A 17,714-nucleotide genomic window follows, 5' to 3' on the forward strand; every position below is an offset into this window, starting at 1 on the left:
CCTGCATCGGCAGGCGGACTCTCAACCACTGCGCCACCAGGGAAGCCCCGGCTAAATATTTTATACTCTTGACATGGGAAAAATCTTTCCGAGTCTGATAAAAAAATCCAGAGTCCATAAAGCAAAATTAACTACATAAAGTTAAAATTTCTGTAATACAAAAATACAATAAACAACCATGAAATACCATCCTTTCACCTATCCTATTGGCAAGGATTAAAATTTTGACATACCCAGTGTTGGCAAGGATGTGAAAAAACTAGATACTATCATACACTGTTGTTAGCATGTAAATTGGCACAAAATTTTAGAGGGCAATATGGCACCATAACTTGTTAAAATTTATAAAGGGTACTTAGCAACTTCATTCCTGGGGATTTATCCTATTTGTACAAGGATATTTGTTGTGCATTATTTGGAATTGTGAAAACTGGGAAGAACCCAAATGTCCATTCACATGAGAATGGTTTAATAACTTGTGGTATATCCATATATGCTGCTGTCTCAAAGAGTGTATTCGATTTTTATGAGCTGACATAGAACGCTGAACAACGTATATTAAATTAAAAGCAAGCCTAAGGACAGTATATATAGTACGAGCTCATTTATATTTAAAAAATATATACATACTAATCCATTACGTGTATATATATGCATACACAGAATCTTTCTAAATGACACACAAGAAACTGTTTACAGTGATTAACTTTGTGGAGTAGAACTAGAAATCAAGATAGAATAGATTTACTTTTTGCTATTTGAGTGTGTAATACTTTTATTTAAAAATTTTAAAAAATATTACTTTCCAAACCATTTCCCTACAGGGGGAAAATAATGCACATGTTAAATTCCAAGGGGGTACTGAATTAATTAATAACCGAATTTCTATGCAGGAAGCATGATTCATTTTTCTTGCGGATTCTTTAAATGCAACATATTACCCAAACACAGGTGCTCGAGTTCAGTATGTATTCCAGTGCACATATAAGTCAGTATCCTGAAATTTTTCAGACATCTTCAGAGAAACTTTGAAGGGCATGACTTTCCAGAAATTAGGCAAGTAGATGCTTACTCTAAAAAGGGGCACCTTTTGTAGTTATATGCTGCCCATGAGGTTGGTCAGTAGTTATTGTATAATCCAATTATCTAAATGTTACATTTACTGTTATTTCATGGCTTTTTTTTTTCTGTGCTAATTTCAGTGGCTATATCACTAAGGAGGTAGATATGAAACTTCATTATGCAAGGATTGTCCAAGGGATTTTAGGACACCTACATCTTCAGTGAACAGTCCAATCCAGTGGGCATGTCCTAGCCGGTTGAGGATAACAGTGAGGAAAGACTGGTGGTACTGGTCTGTAATGCTGACCAGTTCTGCTCCGTGCATCAGGCAGGTTTTTAGTGCTGTATACCAAGTCATATTTGCGTTAATTATTTTGTAAGTTCTGTTTCCATATTCTAAGGTATTGGGGATTGGATACATATCAGATGTATTTATACTGTGTCCAGAAGTATCTAGAAAAAGAACAACAAAAATTATTTGTAGAACCTGGATGATAAAGGGGGAGGCAAAGCTTAGCATGGATCCCTGTACAATGATTCATGCTGTTGTTAACATCAGAGTTTTTCTTCCCAGAATTGACTATTTCAAAATGAAGACAATACCTGTAAGCATAGGTGATACTAAAGAATGAAAACACTTAGGAAATTTAATGAATGAGTTTTAAATATATATATAAACATATATTGAATCATTTCTAGATTTCCCATTTTTGACAATCCCTTGTCAAACTGACCACTTTTTGGTAGAACTGATAGGGTCTCCTTAGGCAAGTTTACTTCTACTAGGTACACTCAGCCTAACACATGCCGCTGGCAGAACTTAATACTTGCTAAGAGAATATTAACATATATAATGTAGTCAAACACTACTTTGCAAACACAATTTACAAGTGCATATTCTCAAATATAATACTTTATTAAACTTTTGAGACTGTATGATAGTTGCTATCATGTTTAATGCTAACATGTATAATTTCTAAAGAGAAGTTAAAAAATAAGTTAATGCTTAGAAATACATACAGTTCTTATAAACCATTACTATTAATATGTCACCTATCAGAGTCAAGATTTATAAATTAAAAGACAAGGTTTTCCCACACATGATCATTGGTGCTTTGTATAAATGAGTGGCTGTGATCAAGTGAGAACCAAGCTCATGTGTTACATACAGATGTTTCCTCTTTACTATGTGCATTTGCCTTTTTGTTCTGTACTATCTTTAGGCATCCTAAAACACACAAAAAAGGTAAGACTTTCTCAACTGTCTGATCCAAAGTGGCTGGGATTTCTCTCTGTTTACTGGTTTTTATCACGTTTGGGGTTGAAAAGGAGCATGGTGGATAGGTCTGAAGACCTGGGACTCAATCCCAGTCCTGACCCTAAATGGCCAAATTAGTTCATCTCTCTAAACTTTAAATTTCTGGTCTGTAAGAGATTACTAAGGCCTTCATTAGAGGCGTGTGGGTAAAATTCAAGGAGGTATTCACATAGAGCACTTACTATGGGATGTGGAACATAGCAGGCACTCAATAAATGCTGCTTCTTGCTCTCCTCTCCTCTTCTTGTCACACTCTCCCAAATAAAAATGGCCGAGTGAGGATTTGACTTTTCCTGAAACTGTTACCTCAGTATAGCAGTAGTACATATTGTAAAACCAAAGTAAAATTAATCTATTCACCAATTAAATTTTGATGGACCACACCTTCATCATCTGTTTTTCCTTGTAGAAGTCTGTTTGCCAGCTGATGTACCAAGACTAAATGTTATTTATACAAAACCAACATAATACCAAAGTAGCCATTTAAAAATGATAACAATTATTAAAATTAAAGTTACTGAAATTCTTTGTGTGACCCAAATACCAATTTAACTGGTTTTCCCCACTAAGTCATGCACCTGTATTTTCACATATATGAATTTCTCCCTATGTTATTGATTTCATCAAGTTTCAAAACATAAGTTATTTTGAGCACTGTGATTTTGCCATCTGCTGCCCTGAGAAAGATCCATTGGAAACCAAGTTCAAAATTGGGGGTCTTGATTTGCCCTTGTCTCTCTTTTATTCAGATATCTTTATTCTTTCAGGCAGATCAAAGACTTTAGGTTTGAAACCCAATGTAAACACATACTCACATGGCACACAAAGAAGAGGAGTCAGAATTTGGATATTCATTGTAGACTACAAGAACTTGTGTAGTTGAATAATAATGTAATAGAAACAATAATAATAAAAGCAACAATTGTTTGTTAAACACATGCTAGGAACTTGCTAAGCATTGTATATACGTAGAGTCTGTGAGATAGTTAATATTCCATTTTACAGATGCAGAAATCAAGGTTCAGAGAAGATAAGAAACTTGACTGACAGTTTATTTATAGAGGTGGAATAGGAACCCAGGTGGGATTTGAACTCCACCACCACTGCTCTATACTATCTCCAAAAGAACATAAACATTGTTAGTCCCAAAAATATCAAAGAGAGAAAGTAGTCAGAGAGTACATTTCAAGAAGAGATCAACATCGAGGTCCTAGAATAGAATCATTGTATTTGAGAGAACTTGAGTTTGTTACTTATTTTTCCTAAGCCTCAAGTTCCTCATCTGTAAAATGCGGAGACTTTTACCTACTTCATAGAAGTGTGGGAAGGATTTTATGGCACAGTACTTATAAAAAGCAAGGCACAGTGCCAGGCGCATCATAAGTGTACAAGTAATGACGTATTGATATTATTTCTTTTCTGACGAGACTCTGCTCTTATAATACTCCTGCTACAGCTGATCTGGTATCTTTCAGTTCCTGACCACTACCATGCTAAAGTGATAACTGTGAACTAGGAAAGAGGATTTCTCTGGAACTGCTTTTCTGAGGATGGGTTGATACTTAGTATCATCAAAGAGTTCACATGTATGCAACACTGAGAGGTATAACTCATATTCCAAGTAAGCATATGTATCCTAGGCTGCCTAGAATTCCACACAGCTCCAGACACAAATTATGGCCTTCTAGGGAAGCCTGGGACTCAGTAAAAACATGAGATGTGAGCTATTGTTGTTGTTGTTTTTATTTTTGTTACTCAAGGTCACTTACAGTGCATTCACATTGTTCATGTCCCCACTGGCTACCTGTAATACTATAGCTCTGGTATTTCATACCAGAAGTCATTGGGGGTTCTGATCATCAGATCTAGAAATGTGTTGTTTGCCATATTTAGCCACAGAGACCATTTTAGGGTTCCAAGAAAGGAGTAAGTATTGAGTTGGTTTATTTCCTTGACTCTCTTCCAACATATTTTCAGTGTCTTTTAAAAAATATCTGAACAGACACATAATCCTAGAACAAGCAGTAAAGCCTTTTAATATGACCAAAATGGATGCATAAACTTGGTCATCACTCAAGTGGTCTCTGGAGTCCTTAGAACCCCACTAGGGGGCACAACCCTGAGGTAGTGGAGATTAAGTGACCATATATATGTAAAGCTTAAAGAATAAGTGCTGGCACTTAGCTATGAAACTATCATTTATACAGTGTGTAAAACAAATGTGGAAGAGAAGCGTGGGCCGTGGAAATGAAAGGAATAAAAAACCAAATATTTCTTACCCTGCATTTTTTCACAAACAAACCCATAACCTTCTTCTCTACAGTCTTCAAAATACCATTTTCCAGTGAAATGAAAATTAGGGTTATTTGACAGCAAGGCACAGAGAGGAATGCGTTTTTGAACTTCGGTGGTGTTATGACTTGGAATCTTCAAAAGAATACATGTTTTTAAAAAATGGTAACATATAACGTTATTATAACATTGATATTTTTTATTAAGGACATAAGTTTAAAAATTCAAACACTATTATTCCTTTATTTGCATTTAATAAACCTGTTCACAAATCAGTTCATAACCCACAAAATAAATAATTATTGTGATGAGTAAAGAAATTATATTCATGGAACACATGAAAATTATATGAATTACATTATTAAAAATTAATATATTAACAACCAACTAATAAAAATTTATGCCTACAAAATATAGGAAGTAAAAAAAGAAAAACTTCAGTAAACAAGTCTCAAATAGGATCTCTTGATAAAATGATTTCTAAAAAATAAATCTTAAGACTTACATTTACTGTATCAAATGGGGACCAATTAGAATATGACACTGGCCTTCCATTTAGCCATTTTTCATAATCATCATTTTGTAACCCTATCCACACATTAGTGGTATGGCCAAAAAGATTCATAGTAATGAAAGCTGAAAAATAAGAATACATTATCAAATTTAATACCATATAAACCATTTGGGTAATCATCAGATTCTGTTTATAGCTATGATTTTATTTAAATGATAGCAAAACTTAATTATGAATCAATTGTAGGAATTTGTTACTTTGTCCTTATTAAGATGATGCAGTCTCTGTCACTTTTGTTCAGTTTAATTTGACAGAAATTAGCTGGCTAAGCCTGGGATTTCATCATATCATTAGCAAAACAATTTCCAGTGTTCATTCAATGCCTTTCTAAACAAAAGAGGGTTTATCCATTATAATTAACTAAAGTATACGATTATTGCCTAAATAGCAAATGAAAGTGTGTAGGTAACTCTAAAGGGATCTAAAAAATTATACCATGCAATTATAATAGACTATACCTCAGATTATTTTAGCCATTTTGAAATGCCGATCATAAATATATCCTTATTCTTTCCACTATGCCTGGTGAGACAAAAGCCTCCAAAAAATCAGCAGTTTGTAAACAATGGAGTGTACTAACTTTTACAGATGTCATGATATAAACCTTATAGGTCAAACTGAAAACTTACGTGTCACCAGCAATATAATAATTAAAATGTTGATTTAGAAATGTTAGTATTTTGGAGGAATATTTTAACAGACGCTTGAATAAAAATGGTGATTTTTGCCTGATTGAACATTGAGTACTCTACCTTGTTCCACCTCGTTTTCAATGGCGACAAGTGTCCCCCCTTCTTCAACACAAAAATCTTGAGCAGATGTCCAGTTCTTCCAATCGCTTGGGTCTTTGGGAATTTTCATCAAAAGGCACTATAAAAATGTCCAAAAAAGCATTCATTTCCATATTTTTCTAAATGAATTAAAAGTTTCCTAAAGATACTGAGGACCAGCTTTGAAAAATTTTTATAATTTTCTTGCACAGAAATGACTCTTTTTTTTTTTTTTTCCCCAGCTGCTCCAAAGGTGTGAAAGAAAAACAAAGAGGACCAGCTTTCAAGGTGAGTCAGTGTCTTTTGTGCATTTGCATCAGGCGGGAACAGAGGCAAGGATGTGTTTTGTCATGCAGGATGTCAGAACGATGTCTTCAGCTCAATGAAAAATAGCATTCCTTCTAAAAAGGAGTCAGCCTGACTGCAAAGTTTACAGTGGAGGATTTAATCTTTAAAGTGTTTCTTTTGGGGGCTTCCCTGGTGGCGCAGTGGTTGCGAGTCCGCCTGCCGATGCAGGGGAACCGGGTTCGTGCCCCGGTCTGGGAAGATCCCACATGCCGCGGAGCGGCTGGGCCCGTGAGCCATGGCCGCTGAGCCTGCGCGTCTGGAGCCTGTGCTCCTCAACAGGAGTGGCCACAACAGAGGGAGGCCCGCATACCACAAAAAAAAAAAAAAATTTCTTTTGGTGGCAGTTAATAGATTTGTTCAATTTTATTTACAAATACACTTCCTCGCTTTAAGTGAGAGAGGAATACTGAGGAATCAAACCACATCAGGTATTTAAATTCACTAAATACTTGGAGTCAGCCATGTGGTCCAAAGGTCAATGAGGAAGGGCCAGAAAAGAAAAAAATGAGCCCAGTGGGAAGAAAAGCAAGGGAGGACCAAGGAAACCTAGGAAGGCGAAACAAAGGGGAGGGGTGCAAACAATGTCAAAAGGAACTCAAAAAGAAGGCTGTGGGTTTGGCAGTGAGAGTTGATTTTCACTCAAGAGAGAATCATGTCTATGGCATGGCAGGGGTTACTCATTATGGGATGAGAAATATGGAATGGTAACTGCTAGGCAGATCAGGCAAGTTGAGGAAAATCACCCCCTCACCAAGCTCAGTGAAATTTAACCATGTTAGTTGGGCTATATGGAGTCAGGGGAGAGGGAAAGATAGAAGAGAAAGGCTGTAACAGATAGGCAAAGTTCCAGAGAAGTCAGGAGAGACTTTATGCAAAAAATATTCCATGTGGATTATTCTCTCATTAATGAACATAGCCAACACTGGTCATTGATAGGTCTGATCTTGAGATCTGCCACTGAGAAAATCCCAGCTACAAGATTATTCTAGGCTAATGTGGCAACCTTCATGCCACGTGAGAGCGCATCCTTCTGCATCCTTCTTTAATTTCTAAGTTTATCAGTCCCCCATCCCTTCCCTACTGTCATAGACTCCTTACAAAGCAGAGGGACTAAGTGTTGCTCCTCTTTGAACAGCAAAACAAACAAGGTCCTCAGTAAATATTTATGCAACAAAGTAAAAGCCAATAGACCCTGAAATGATTGTCAAATGACATTCTCAGGATTCTAGATTTAGTCCAGTGGTTCTCAAACAAGGCCATTTGGTTCCTCAGGTGATATCTTCATAATGTCTAGAGACATTTTGGTTGTCATATTTCAAGGGGGGAGGGGGTGGTGACTGCTATTGGCAGCTAGTGAGTTGAGACCAGGGATGCTGCTAAACATTCTAGAATGCACTGGTCAGTCCCTCAAAACAAGGAATTATCCAGCCCCTAATGTCAGTACTGCTCAGGTAATTCTTTTCAGAACCCAATTCCGAACATGTCACCCTTCAGGGATTTTCCACTGTTCTTAGGATAAAAACCAGAAACTCTGATCTAGCCTGAATTTGAGTTGCCAACTAAGAGAGGAAGTACATTTTCTCTTCTTCTGATCCCCTTTACTTTATTTGCTTCACAAAGAAATGGAATTGGCTTTAAAGGGTTTTAATTTTATAACAACTATCCTTTTATCAATTTCCTTTCATTCTGCCTCTTTGCTCTAATTACAAATTCCAAAGAGTGGCACATACTAATTATTAGGAAGTCTTATCATTTAATGCGAATTCACCTTGTGTTCAGATAGTTCCACTAATGAACCATTCATAAATACCAGTGAACCTCACTGTTTCAGTTAGCTCAATAAATCTCTCCAGAAAACACACATACATACCCCCACTTCCCACCCAGCCCCCCCCCAACCCTGTTTGCCTCAGCCAGGATTTACCAGCTTGAGTATGGGAGTGTAGACCCCCATTGCCACAACTTCATTGTTTCTAAAAATATAACATGTTTACTAACACACTTTGAAACTGTGTCAATAATTAAAGCAAAGTAGCAAGATGGAGTACAACACCCTCAATTTTACATTGTTTGTTTACTTACTGATTTACAAAATGTGATCAAGTTGAATGCATCTCTGATTATTATGGTGAATTAAGGATACCTTACTGTATTCCAAATAAGTTTTGAATATAAAACTCTTTTGTCTCAAAGTCATTTCCAGTTCAATACTTGAAAATGGAATTCATGATCTTCCTCCCAAATTTGGTCCTTTTTCAGTGTTCTTACTGACATTGAATGGCGTAGTCAGTCATGTATTTACCTAAATCTGAAACCTGAGCATCTTCTCACCCTTCAGTCACCTTCATCACTCCTTCTGTCCTACCATTTGGACATCCCATTTCTGAGACCTTCACCACTCCCCCTACTCCCACCACCCCACAGTCTCTGCCACCATCATCTTAGCCCAAAGGACTTATCTCTTGCTTGGACTATTGCAATATCTTTCTAACTGCTCTTACTCTCAACCTCGAGTTCCTCCAATCTATCTTTGGTACTGCAGCCTGAATGATTCTTTTCAAAACTCAATCCCAATGATCATGTCCCTCTTTAGTTAAAACCCTTCAGGGTTTCCTATTGCTCTTAGGATAAAAACCAGAAACTCTAACACAATAATCGCCCTTGCCTACTTCTTTTGTCTCACTTTCTACATTCTAGTTCTCTATGCTTCTTTTACTTTCTTCAATATGTAACATTCCTTCTCACCACAGGTCCTTAGTACATGTAGTTTCCCCTACTTTTAATGCTTCCTGTCCTCTGACCACCTCAGTCAGGTCCTCCTGTTATACACTTTTATGGAACTGTGTAACTCTCCATCGCTTGTGTCACAGTTGTAAATTAGAGTTATTTTCCTGATTGATTTGCTAATGTTTTCTCCCCCTCTAGTCTGTAAGCTCCCAAAGAGAAGGGATTATATTTGTTCTCCTCACCATTGAGTCGCCAATATCCAGCATAGTTAAATGCAATGAATGAATAAAGTGCTAAGAATCTGAATAATTTAAAAGAGGAGAGAGTGTTTTTTGTTTGTTTTTTTTTAAGGAAAAACTATGTCATGCGTGAAACCAAATATTGGCTAATCCAAAATTAGATGGTGCAAAGCAGCCATCAGCACTAAATCCAGGTCCCTGAATAAAAATGTATAAGTAGAAGCACAAGAGTTAATCTAATATACATACAGAATTTCTTCCTCTTACATACAACTCTGCGGTGACAAGTATCTTAGATGACTCACTCTTCCTGGGGTAATCCCTGGTCAAGCCACTTTTACATCATCAAACATGGGGAAAATAATTTATGAGAAATGAGAAAAGACACGTAACTTCTGGTATCTCAGTTTTGAAACTCTTAAAGGTGAAGAGTCAACCAAGTGGGACTTTTTTCTTAGAAATAACCAATGAAAATTTGTCCTAGGAAGTTGACAAACAAGAAGCAGAGTTTAGTGGAACATAATACATTGATGCTTATTCATAATTCTGAAGTGAGTAATGTCTGTCATTGCTATCTCCCAGTTTTCCTTCTGTAGCTTTTTTTTGTTAGTCAGAACTCTCCCCACTGGGCTTTCCACTCCTCTCAACTATTAACCCTCCTATGCCCACCTTTTCTAATGATCTGATAAACCCACTTATCCCAAAGTGTAGGTGACAGATGAGGCCATCTCAGAAATATTTCCCTTAAAAAACGTAATGAAAAGTGTTAAGGCAAAGGAATGAGACTCCAGTGGTGGGATTTTAGCCATTAATATGTAGGGGAGAGCACTGTGGGTGGGGAGACACAATTGGGGACCCTGAAATCTCACTCTGTAACAGGTCACCCTCTCATGAAGCCTGCTGTGACCCTATCCTTAGTAATCAAATCCTCTGAATGATTAGAAGACTAAGTTGTGTAACTTGCATTGCTGGGCAATTATTGGCTGCACATTAGAATAACCGAGGGAGCTCTTAAAAAATACTGATGCCTGGATCCCATGCAGATCAATTAAATCAGAATCTTTAGGATGTCACCTGCACCTTGATATGTTTAGAAAGCTCACCTGGTGATTCTAAATATTTGATCAGGGCTGTGAACCACTAATCTAGCTACTAGTTATCAATAAAAATTAAAAATACCCTCTGAGCTACATGAGGGTGTTTTAATCCTGCTCCATAGTTAGCCTCAGAAAGCCCTTCTCCTCTCATGTGTGTGTCTGTGCTTTACTCATGCCCCTTCTTATTCTTTCAAAGGAAGCATTCACTTGCTCTTTTGCCCTGGGTCTGCTGTACCATCACCATTACCATGCCCGTATGTGTACATACTCCCCATGTTTACACAGGAGGAAACATGGAATAGAGCTAAGCTGTGTAGATAAGAAAGTTTAAGGAAAGGACAATGGCCAAGGGTAAACCAAAAACAACCATTGTAAGTTTCTAAGAATTATTTATCTAATGCCAAGTGTATGACTTGTCATGAATTTCCTTAAAATATTCTTTTTTATACATGGGATGTACTTGTTTAAATAGTTGTGAAAAACTATCAGGTACAAGAATTAACTAAAAATAGATCAAAACCTAAATATAAGACCTAAAACCATAAAGCTCTTAGAAGAAAACATGAGGTGAATATTTGTGAACTTGGATTTAGCAACATATTCTTAGATATAACACCAAAAGCATGAGCAACAGAAGAAAAATTAGAGAAATTGAACTTCATTAAAATTAAAAACTTCTGTGCATCAAAGGACATTATCAATAAAGTAAAAAGACAACCTAAAGAATGAGAGAAAATACCTACAAAACATATATCTGATAAGGGTTTTCTATCTGGATTATAAAAAGAACTCCTACAACTCAATAACAAAAGACGAATAACCCAAATAAAAAAGTGGGCAAAGGAGTCGAATAGACTTTTTTCCAAAGACAATATACAAATGGTCAATAAGCACATGAGAAGATGCTCAGCATCATTAGTCATTAGGGAAATGCAAATCAAAACCACAGTGAGATAACACTAGACTCTAGTGTTGGCAGTAATCAAAAAGACAAGTAATAACAAGTGTTGTCAAAAAAAATAATAGCAAGTGTTGTCAAGGATGAGGAAAAATTGCTAGCATTACACTGTTGGCAGGATTGTAAAATGGTTCAGCCACTGTGGAAAACAGTTTGCTCATTCTTCAAAAAGTTAAACATAGAATTAGCATATGATATAGCAATTCCACTCCTAGGTATATACCCCAAAGAAGTGAAAGCAGGGACTCCAACAGATACTTGTATGCCAATGTTCATAGCCAATTTATTCACAATAGCTAAAAAGTGGAAATAACCAAAGTCCATCAACAGATGAATGGATAAACAAAATGTGGCATGGAATATTATTCAGTCATAAAAAGGAATGAAGTTCTGGTACATGCTATAACATGGGTAACCTTGAAAACATTATGCTAAGTGAAATAACCCAGCCACAAAAGGAAAATATTGTATGAGTTCATTTATATGAATTATCTAGAATAGGCAAATTCATAGAGTTGGAAAATAGATTAGAGCTTACTGTGGGCTAGAGGGGATGGGGAATAGAGAGATATTGCTTAACCAATTACAGAGTTTCTGTCTGGGATGATAAGTTTTGGAAATAGAAGTGATAGTTGAATAACATTGTGAATGTAATTAATGCCACTGAATTGTACATTTGTAAATGGTTTTAATGGCATATTTTATGTTATACATATTTTACCACAATAAAAAGCTAATTGTCAAAGGTTTTAATAAAAACCTTAGTTATACTCAAGTTCTATTGAATATTTGCTATGTTTGTCATATTGAAACATATAAATAATTTACAACTGGTAGAAAGAGTTTATGGTTTGAGAAAATAAGAAGCAGACTGAAGGTGTCAACTATTAAAAATAGTGTGTCTCAATACTATATAACGTTTTAGAGAATGACTATATTATTTTAGAAAATATTTCACAGTGCCCCCGGACTGATTGTGTCATAGGGCTAAGATGATTGGTAATTCTTAAGTTATTATATGAAGTGGCAGCTGTAGGAAAGGGACAAGACTCAAGGTCAAAAACTTAAGGTTGATTCTCAGCCTGACACTTATTTGCTGTAAGTTTCAGAAAAACCACACAATTTTATTAGACTCAGTCTTCTCATAAGTAAGATGGGATAACAATTCTGTGTATTTTAAAAATTCAATAAAACAAGAAATATATATATATATTCATATATATATATATATATATGAAATTGCCAGCAGAAGCAGTTAGCTAAATGGTAGAAGAAACCCAAATGTCCATCAATGGATAAATGGAAAAACAAAATGTGTTATGTACATATAATGGAATATTATTCAGTCTTAAAAAGGAAGAAAATTCTGACACATGCTACAACATGGGTGAGCCTGGAGGACATTGTGCCAAGTGAAATAAGCCAGTTACAAAAGGACAAGTACTGTATGATTCCACTTACATGTGGTGTCCGAAATAGTCAAATTAATAGAGACAAAGTAGAATAGTGGTTGCCAGGGGCTGTGGGGAGGGAGAATGAGGGGTTGTTGTTTAATGGGTTTAGAGTTTCAGTTTTACAAGATGAAAAACGTTTGCAGAGTCATTGCACAGCAGTGTGATTATACTTAACACTACTGCACTATACATTTAAAAATGGTCAAGATGGTAAATTCTATATTATATGACTATTACCACAATTTAAAATATCAGTGCCAAATATGTAGTGGGTGCTCAATAAATGTGTATTAAGTCCAAATGGCCCCATTTCACAAATTAACAATGAGAGGAAGATCACAAGGGAGGCAATGCCCTGCCAATGTAACTAAACACAGAGACTGAAAATTGTCCATGATGGAGGAGCAATTTCATACTAGCATATGAAATTATGACACAGTTTGAGTTTTTAATTATCAAAGAGTTAAACATTTATAATTTGAGATGCATTTTAATTACTTCCACCTAAGGCTTATAAAGTTATTTTATTTTAAAACATAGGAGTGGAGGGGAAGTCTCAGCCTTAATTGGAGACAGTATCAGAAATAATAAATCTAGTTTACAGTATCCCCACTGGCCATTTAGAAAAAAAATCCAATTCTGCATGGAAGTGCCGGCTATATGAGGCTCAAGACAAAGTTGACGGAGCTACGTTGTTAGTCAGGCAATTGACAAGGCGGGTAGAGCTCTATGAGGGGTCCAGGCAGGGAAGATGCAAAAGAAGAAGACACAGTCTGGGCCCTCTGGAGCTGACAGCTCATTTGGGAACAGGGCCTAGATACACATGCCCCCCCACACACACATGCCCACACGCACACACACGTCCACACACATGTGCACGCACCCACATCCCACCTAACGAAACAGTCATACAGCGCAATGAATGACAATGTCAGTAGCAAAAACTGAGTATACATACGAAGGGTGGTGTCAAGGCTGTTTTTGACAAAACCTTTTAATTTCAAGAGATCAGTCCCTAAATAGAAAACTTCTCAAATCTCTTGAAAATTGTGACAAAAAAATTCCAGGTCCAATGGACAACTCATGGGTTTTCAAAGCCACACCTGCTTTTTGATTACTTTCTAAAATTAAAACCTACAAAAGAGAAACAAAAACAACTTTTTGAAAACAAGTTTACCTTATAGTCAAAATACAACCATCCTTTGGGACATGTTCCATGTTTTTTTGGTGTATCTTTCTCTTTCTCTATGATCCAAAACTTTTTTCGCTTACAGATGCTAGGCATAGAAACTGAACACTCTTCACTAGCCCAGAGTCCTGGAAGAGAAAATGGTTAGAAATGACCAGAAACAAGGGTGACTCTTTGTAGGCATTCTCTATTGGTCACTGTTTTTTTTATGACTGCTGTGGTTTACTAGACTTTGTTAAATCTAGAAATTGAACTAAATTTAACTACTAATCATAGAGTTCTCTAGTGACAAGAGCTAACTGGGCAAGGTGCCAAATCAGTAATTCTAATTTAAGAATGTAGAAATTTTGCAAATGCAAAAGAAAAAAAAATCTAAACAAATACTGCGATTGCAATCACAAAACTGATGAAAGTTTTAAGAATATTTGACTTGGTTAGACAAAGAATACTTTGTAGAGTAATATTTTTGACTTAAAGTATTCAACCTCAAGGTAAAAATATTCTAAAACTATAGATGATCATTTCTACTTTATAATTATTAAAAATATAATAATTTAGAAAAAATAACTCAGGAACTTCTAAGGAAGAAGCACTTCTGAACCCTGACCCTTAAACAAAACACACATACTTAGAGACATGCCCTCAGGAATATATCCCAAAGTCCTCTGTCTCTTGGAAAATGTTCTTTTAATTAGAAGAGCTATATTTTCAGAGTAAAGGTTATAGAATTCATTTCATTAGCATTCAAGTTATAAATTCCAGAATAGAGCAAGGATGCATGTAAATTGCAAGGGCAGATTCAGTTTTCTAGTGTGAGGGATATGAGCCAAAAAGATATTGGCATTCTGAAGGAGGGGCCGGAATGCTATTTTCAGTGCCGATTAGCTGCTATTCTTCCAGAATCACGAATAGCCTTTCTGTAGGCTGTTGTGACACCTGCTGGCAAAAGCGAGCTGATTAACAACATGGTTTTTCCTCTCTTTAACTTTCTCTGCAGCTGCCCTTACATCAGAGATTGCTTTCCATGTTTATCCCTCTCCTGACTTGGGAGAATCTGTTAGAGTCAGGGACATCATTACCTTTTATTGGATAGAAACTGTGGGATGGATATGAGTGGACAATCAATCCCAATAACACTGTAATGATGAATAGAATTAAAAAACCCATCTTAAATGTGCATGTACTTCTAAATCCAACTGGCAAAGAGTTGGTGTTCTAAGGCAGGCAGCAATTAATGCCTGGTGTTAAAAAAAAGAACACTGAATTCAATGAAAATTTTTCTTAAATGGGAAAATGAAAGTAAATTTCAAAGGTTAAAGTTCTGACCAATTATAAACTGGATACTACAAAGAGATTTTTAAAAATGGGCCCATGTTGAAATTTCATAGAGAATAGTATTTGTCAGGCAATTTTCAACCCATTTCAGTGGGCGCATCTTTGGTAGTTTTGGCTCAAGAGGAAGGACTTATCTGGACGTAAATTATTTTCAAGAACATGAATGCATGGAATAAACTGTAGGAATGGTCATCCTTAAGACTTATAAAATTAAACACACTCAGCTGAAAAGCAAAATAACCAAACAAAACCTTCTCACTGAACTAATGCAATGAAAAGGAGACTTCAAGTCTTCTGAAAATTATGTTTGTATTATAAACCCCAAAGTGGATGAACAAACTAACCTGTTATGGATGAAATGAAGCCACATCTCTGGCTCTGATTAATCATGGATTCTTCTTTTCCTTTGTCCCAGTTCTGGTATATTACTGGTGATCCATCTCTCCAGCTGCCGGAAAATTAAAAAATTAAAGGTCTTCTCTCATTCTGCACGTTCAATCTCCAACACCATTTTTGGAGTTCTGGGATATGGACTGAAGGCATAATATTTTATTAAATTTAAAAAAAAATTCATGTCTGTGGTTAGGGAAATGAAAATTTATAAGTTAAAGATAATGTTTGAAGGCTATTCAACAAATTTTTTAAAATTTAATTTAATTTTATTTTTATACAGCAGGTTCTTATTAGTCATCCATTTTATACACATCAGTGTATACATGTCAATCCCAATCTCCCAATTCATCACACACCACCACCACCACCCATGCCATTTCCCCCCCTTGGTGTCCATATGTTTGTTCTCTACATCTGTGTCTTTATTTCTGCCCTGGAAACCGGTTCACCTGTACCATTTTCAAGGTTCCACATGTATACGTTAATATACGATATTTGTTTTTCTCTTTCTGACTTACTTCACTCTATATGACAGTCTCTAGATGCATCCACATCTCTACAAATGACCCAATTTTGTTCCTTTCTATGGCTGAGTAATATTCCATTGTATATATGTACCACATCTTTATCCATTCGTCTGTTGATGGGCATTTAGGTTGCTTCCATAACCTGGCTATTGTCAGTAGTGCTGCAATGAACACTGGGGTGAATGTATCTTTTTGAATTATGGCTTTCTCAGAGAATATGCCCAGTAGTGGGATTGATGGGTCATATGGTAATTCTATTTTTTGTTTTCTAAGGAACCTCTAACTGTTCTCTATAGTGGCTGTATCAATTTACATTCCCACCAACAGTGCAAGAGGGTTCTCTTTTCTCCACACCCTCTCCAGAACTTGTTGTTTGTAGATTTTCTGATGATGCCCATTCTAATTGGTGTGAGGTGATACCTCATTGCAGTTTTGATTTGCATTTCTCTAATAATTAGTGATGTTGAGCAGCTTTTCATGTGTTTCTTGCCCACCTGTATGTCTTCTTTGGAGAAATAGCTATTTAGGTCTTCTGCCCATTTTTGGATTGGGTCGTTTGTTTTTTTAATATTGAGCTGCATGAGTTATTTATCTATTTTAGAGATTAATCCTTTTTCCATTGATTTGTTAGCAAATATTTTCTCCCTTTCTGAGGGTTGCCTTTTCTTCTTGTTTATGGTTTCCTTTGCTGTGCAAAAGCTTTGAAGTTTCATTAGGTCCCATTTGTTTATTTTTGTTTTTATTTCCATTACTCTAGGAGGTGGATCAAAAAAGATCTTGCTATGATTTATGTCAGAGAGTGTTGTTCCTGTGTTTTCCTCTAAGAGTTTTATAGTGTCAGGTCTTACATTTAGGTCTCTAATCCGTTTTGAGTTTATTTTTGTGTATGGTGTTAGGGAGTGTTCTAATTTCATTCTTTTACATGTAGCTGTCCAGTTTTCCCAGCACCATTTATTGAAGAGACTGTCTTTTCTCCATTGTATATCCTTGCCTCCTTTGTCATAGATTAGTTGACCATAGGTGGTTGGGTTTATCTCTGGGCTGTCTATCCTGTTCCATTGATCTATATTTCTGTTTTTGTGCCAGTACCATATTGTCTTGATTACTGTAGCTTTGTAGTATAGTCTGAAGTCAGGGAATCTGATTCCTCCAGCTCCGTATTTTTCCCTCAAGACTGCTTTGGCTATTCGGGGTCCTTTGTGTCTCCATACATATTTTAAGATTTTTTGTTTTAGTCCTGTAAAAAATGCCATTGGTAATTTGATAGGGATTGCATTGAATCTGTAGATTGCTTTGGGTAGTATAGTCATTTTCACAATGTTGGTTCTTCCAGTCCAAGAACCTGGTATATCTCTCCATCTGTTGGTATCATCTTTAATTTCTTTCATCAGTGTCTTATAGTTTTCTGCATACAGGTCTTTTGTCTCCCTA

General features: G+C 36.1%; 1 protein-coding gene across 2 annotated transcripts in view; it reads right to left on the reverse strand.

Moving 5' to 3' along the window:
- PLA2R1 (phospholipase A2 receptor 1) overlaps nt 1-17,714 on the reverse strand; it is a 117,394-nt gene that overhangs the window by 12,631 nt on the left and 87,049 nt on the right. For both annotated transcript variants that reach the window (XM_007127393.4, XM_007127392.4), the window contains exons 19-24: nt 15,708-15,811; nt 14,017-14,156; nt 5,999-6,116; nt 5,178-5,308; nt 4,660-4,807; nt 1,277-1,515 (exon numbers count right to left, since the gene is read on the reverse strand). In XM_007127393.4, the coding sequence (XP_007127455.2) occupies nt 1,277-1,515; nt 4,660-4,807; nt 5,178-5,308; nt 5,999-6,116; nt 14,017-14,156; nt 15,708-15,811 (880 nt within the window). The remainder of the gene's footprint in view (nt 1-1,276; nt 1,516-4,659; nt 4,808-5,177; nt 5,309-5,998; nt 6,117-14,016; nt 14,157-15,707; nt 15,812-17,714) is intronic.

Source organism: Physeter macrocephalus, chromosome 2 (genome assembly GCF_002837175.3).
Source record: "Physeter macrocephalus isolate SW-GA chromosome 2, ASM283717v5, whole genome shotgun sequence".
Taxonomy (NCBI): Eukaryota; Metazoa; Chordata; class Mammalia; order Artiodactyla; family Physeteridae; genus Physeter; species Physeter macrocephalus.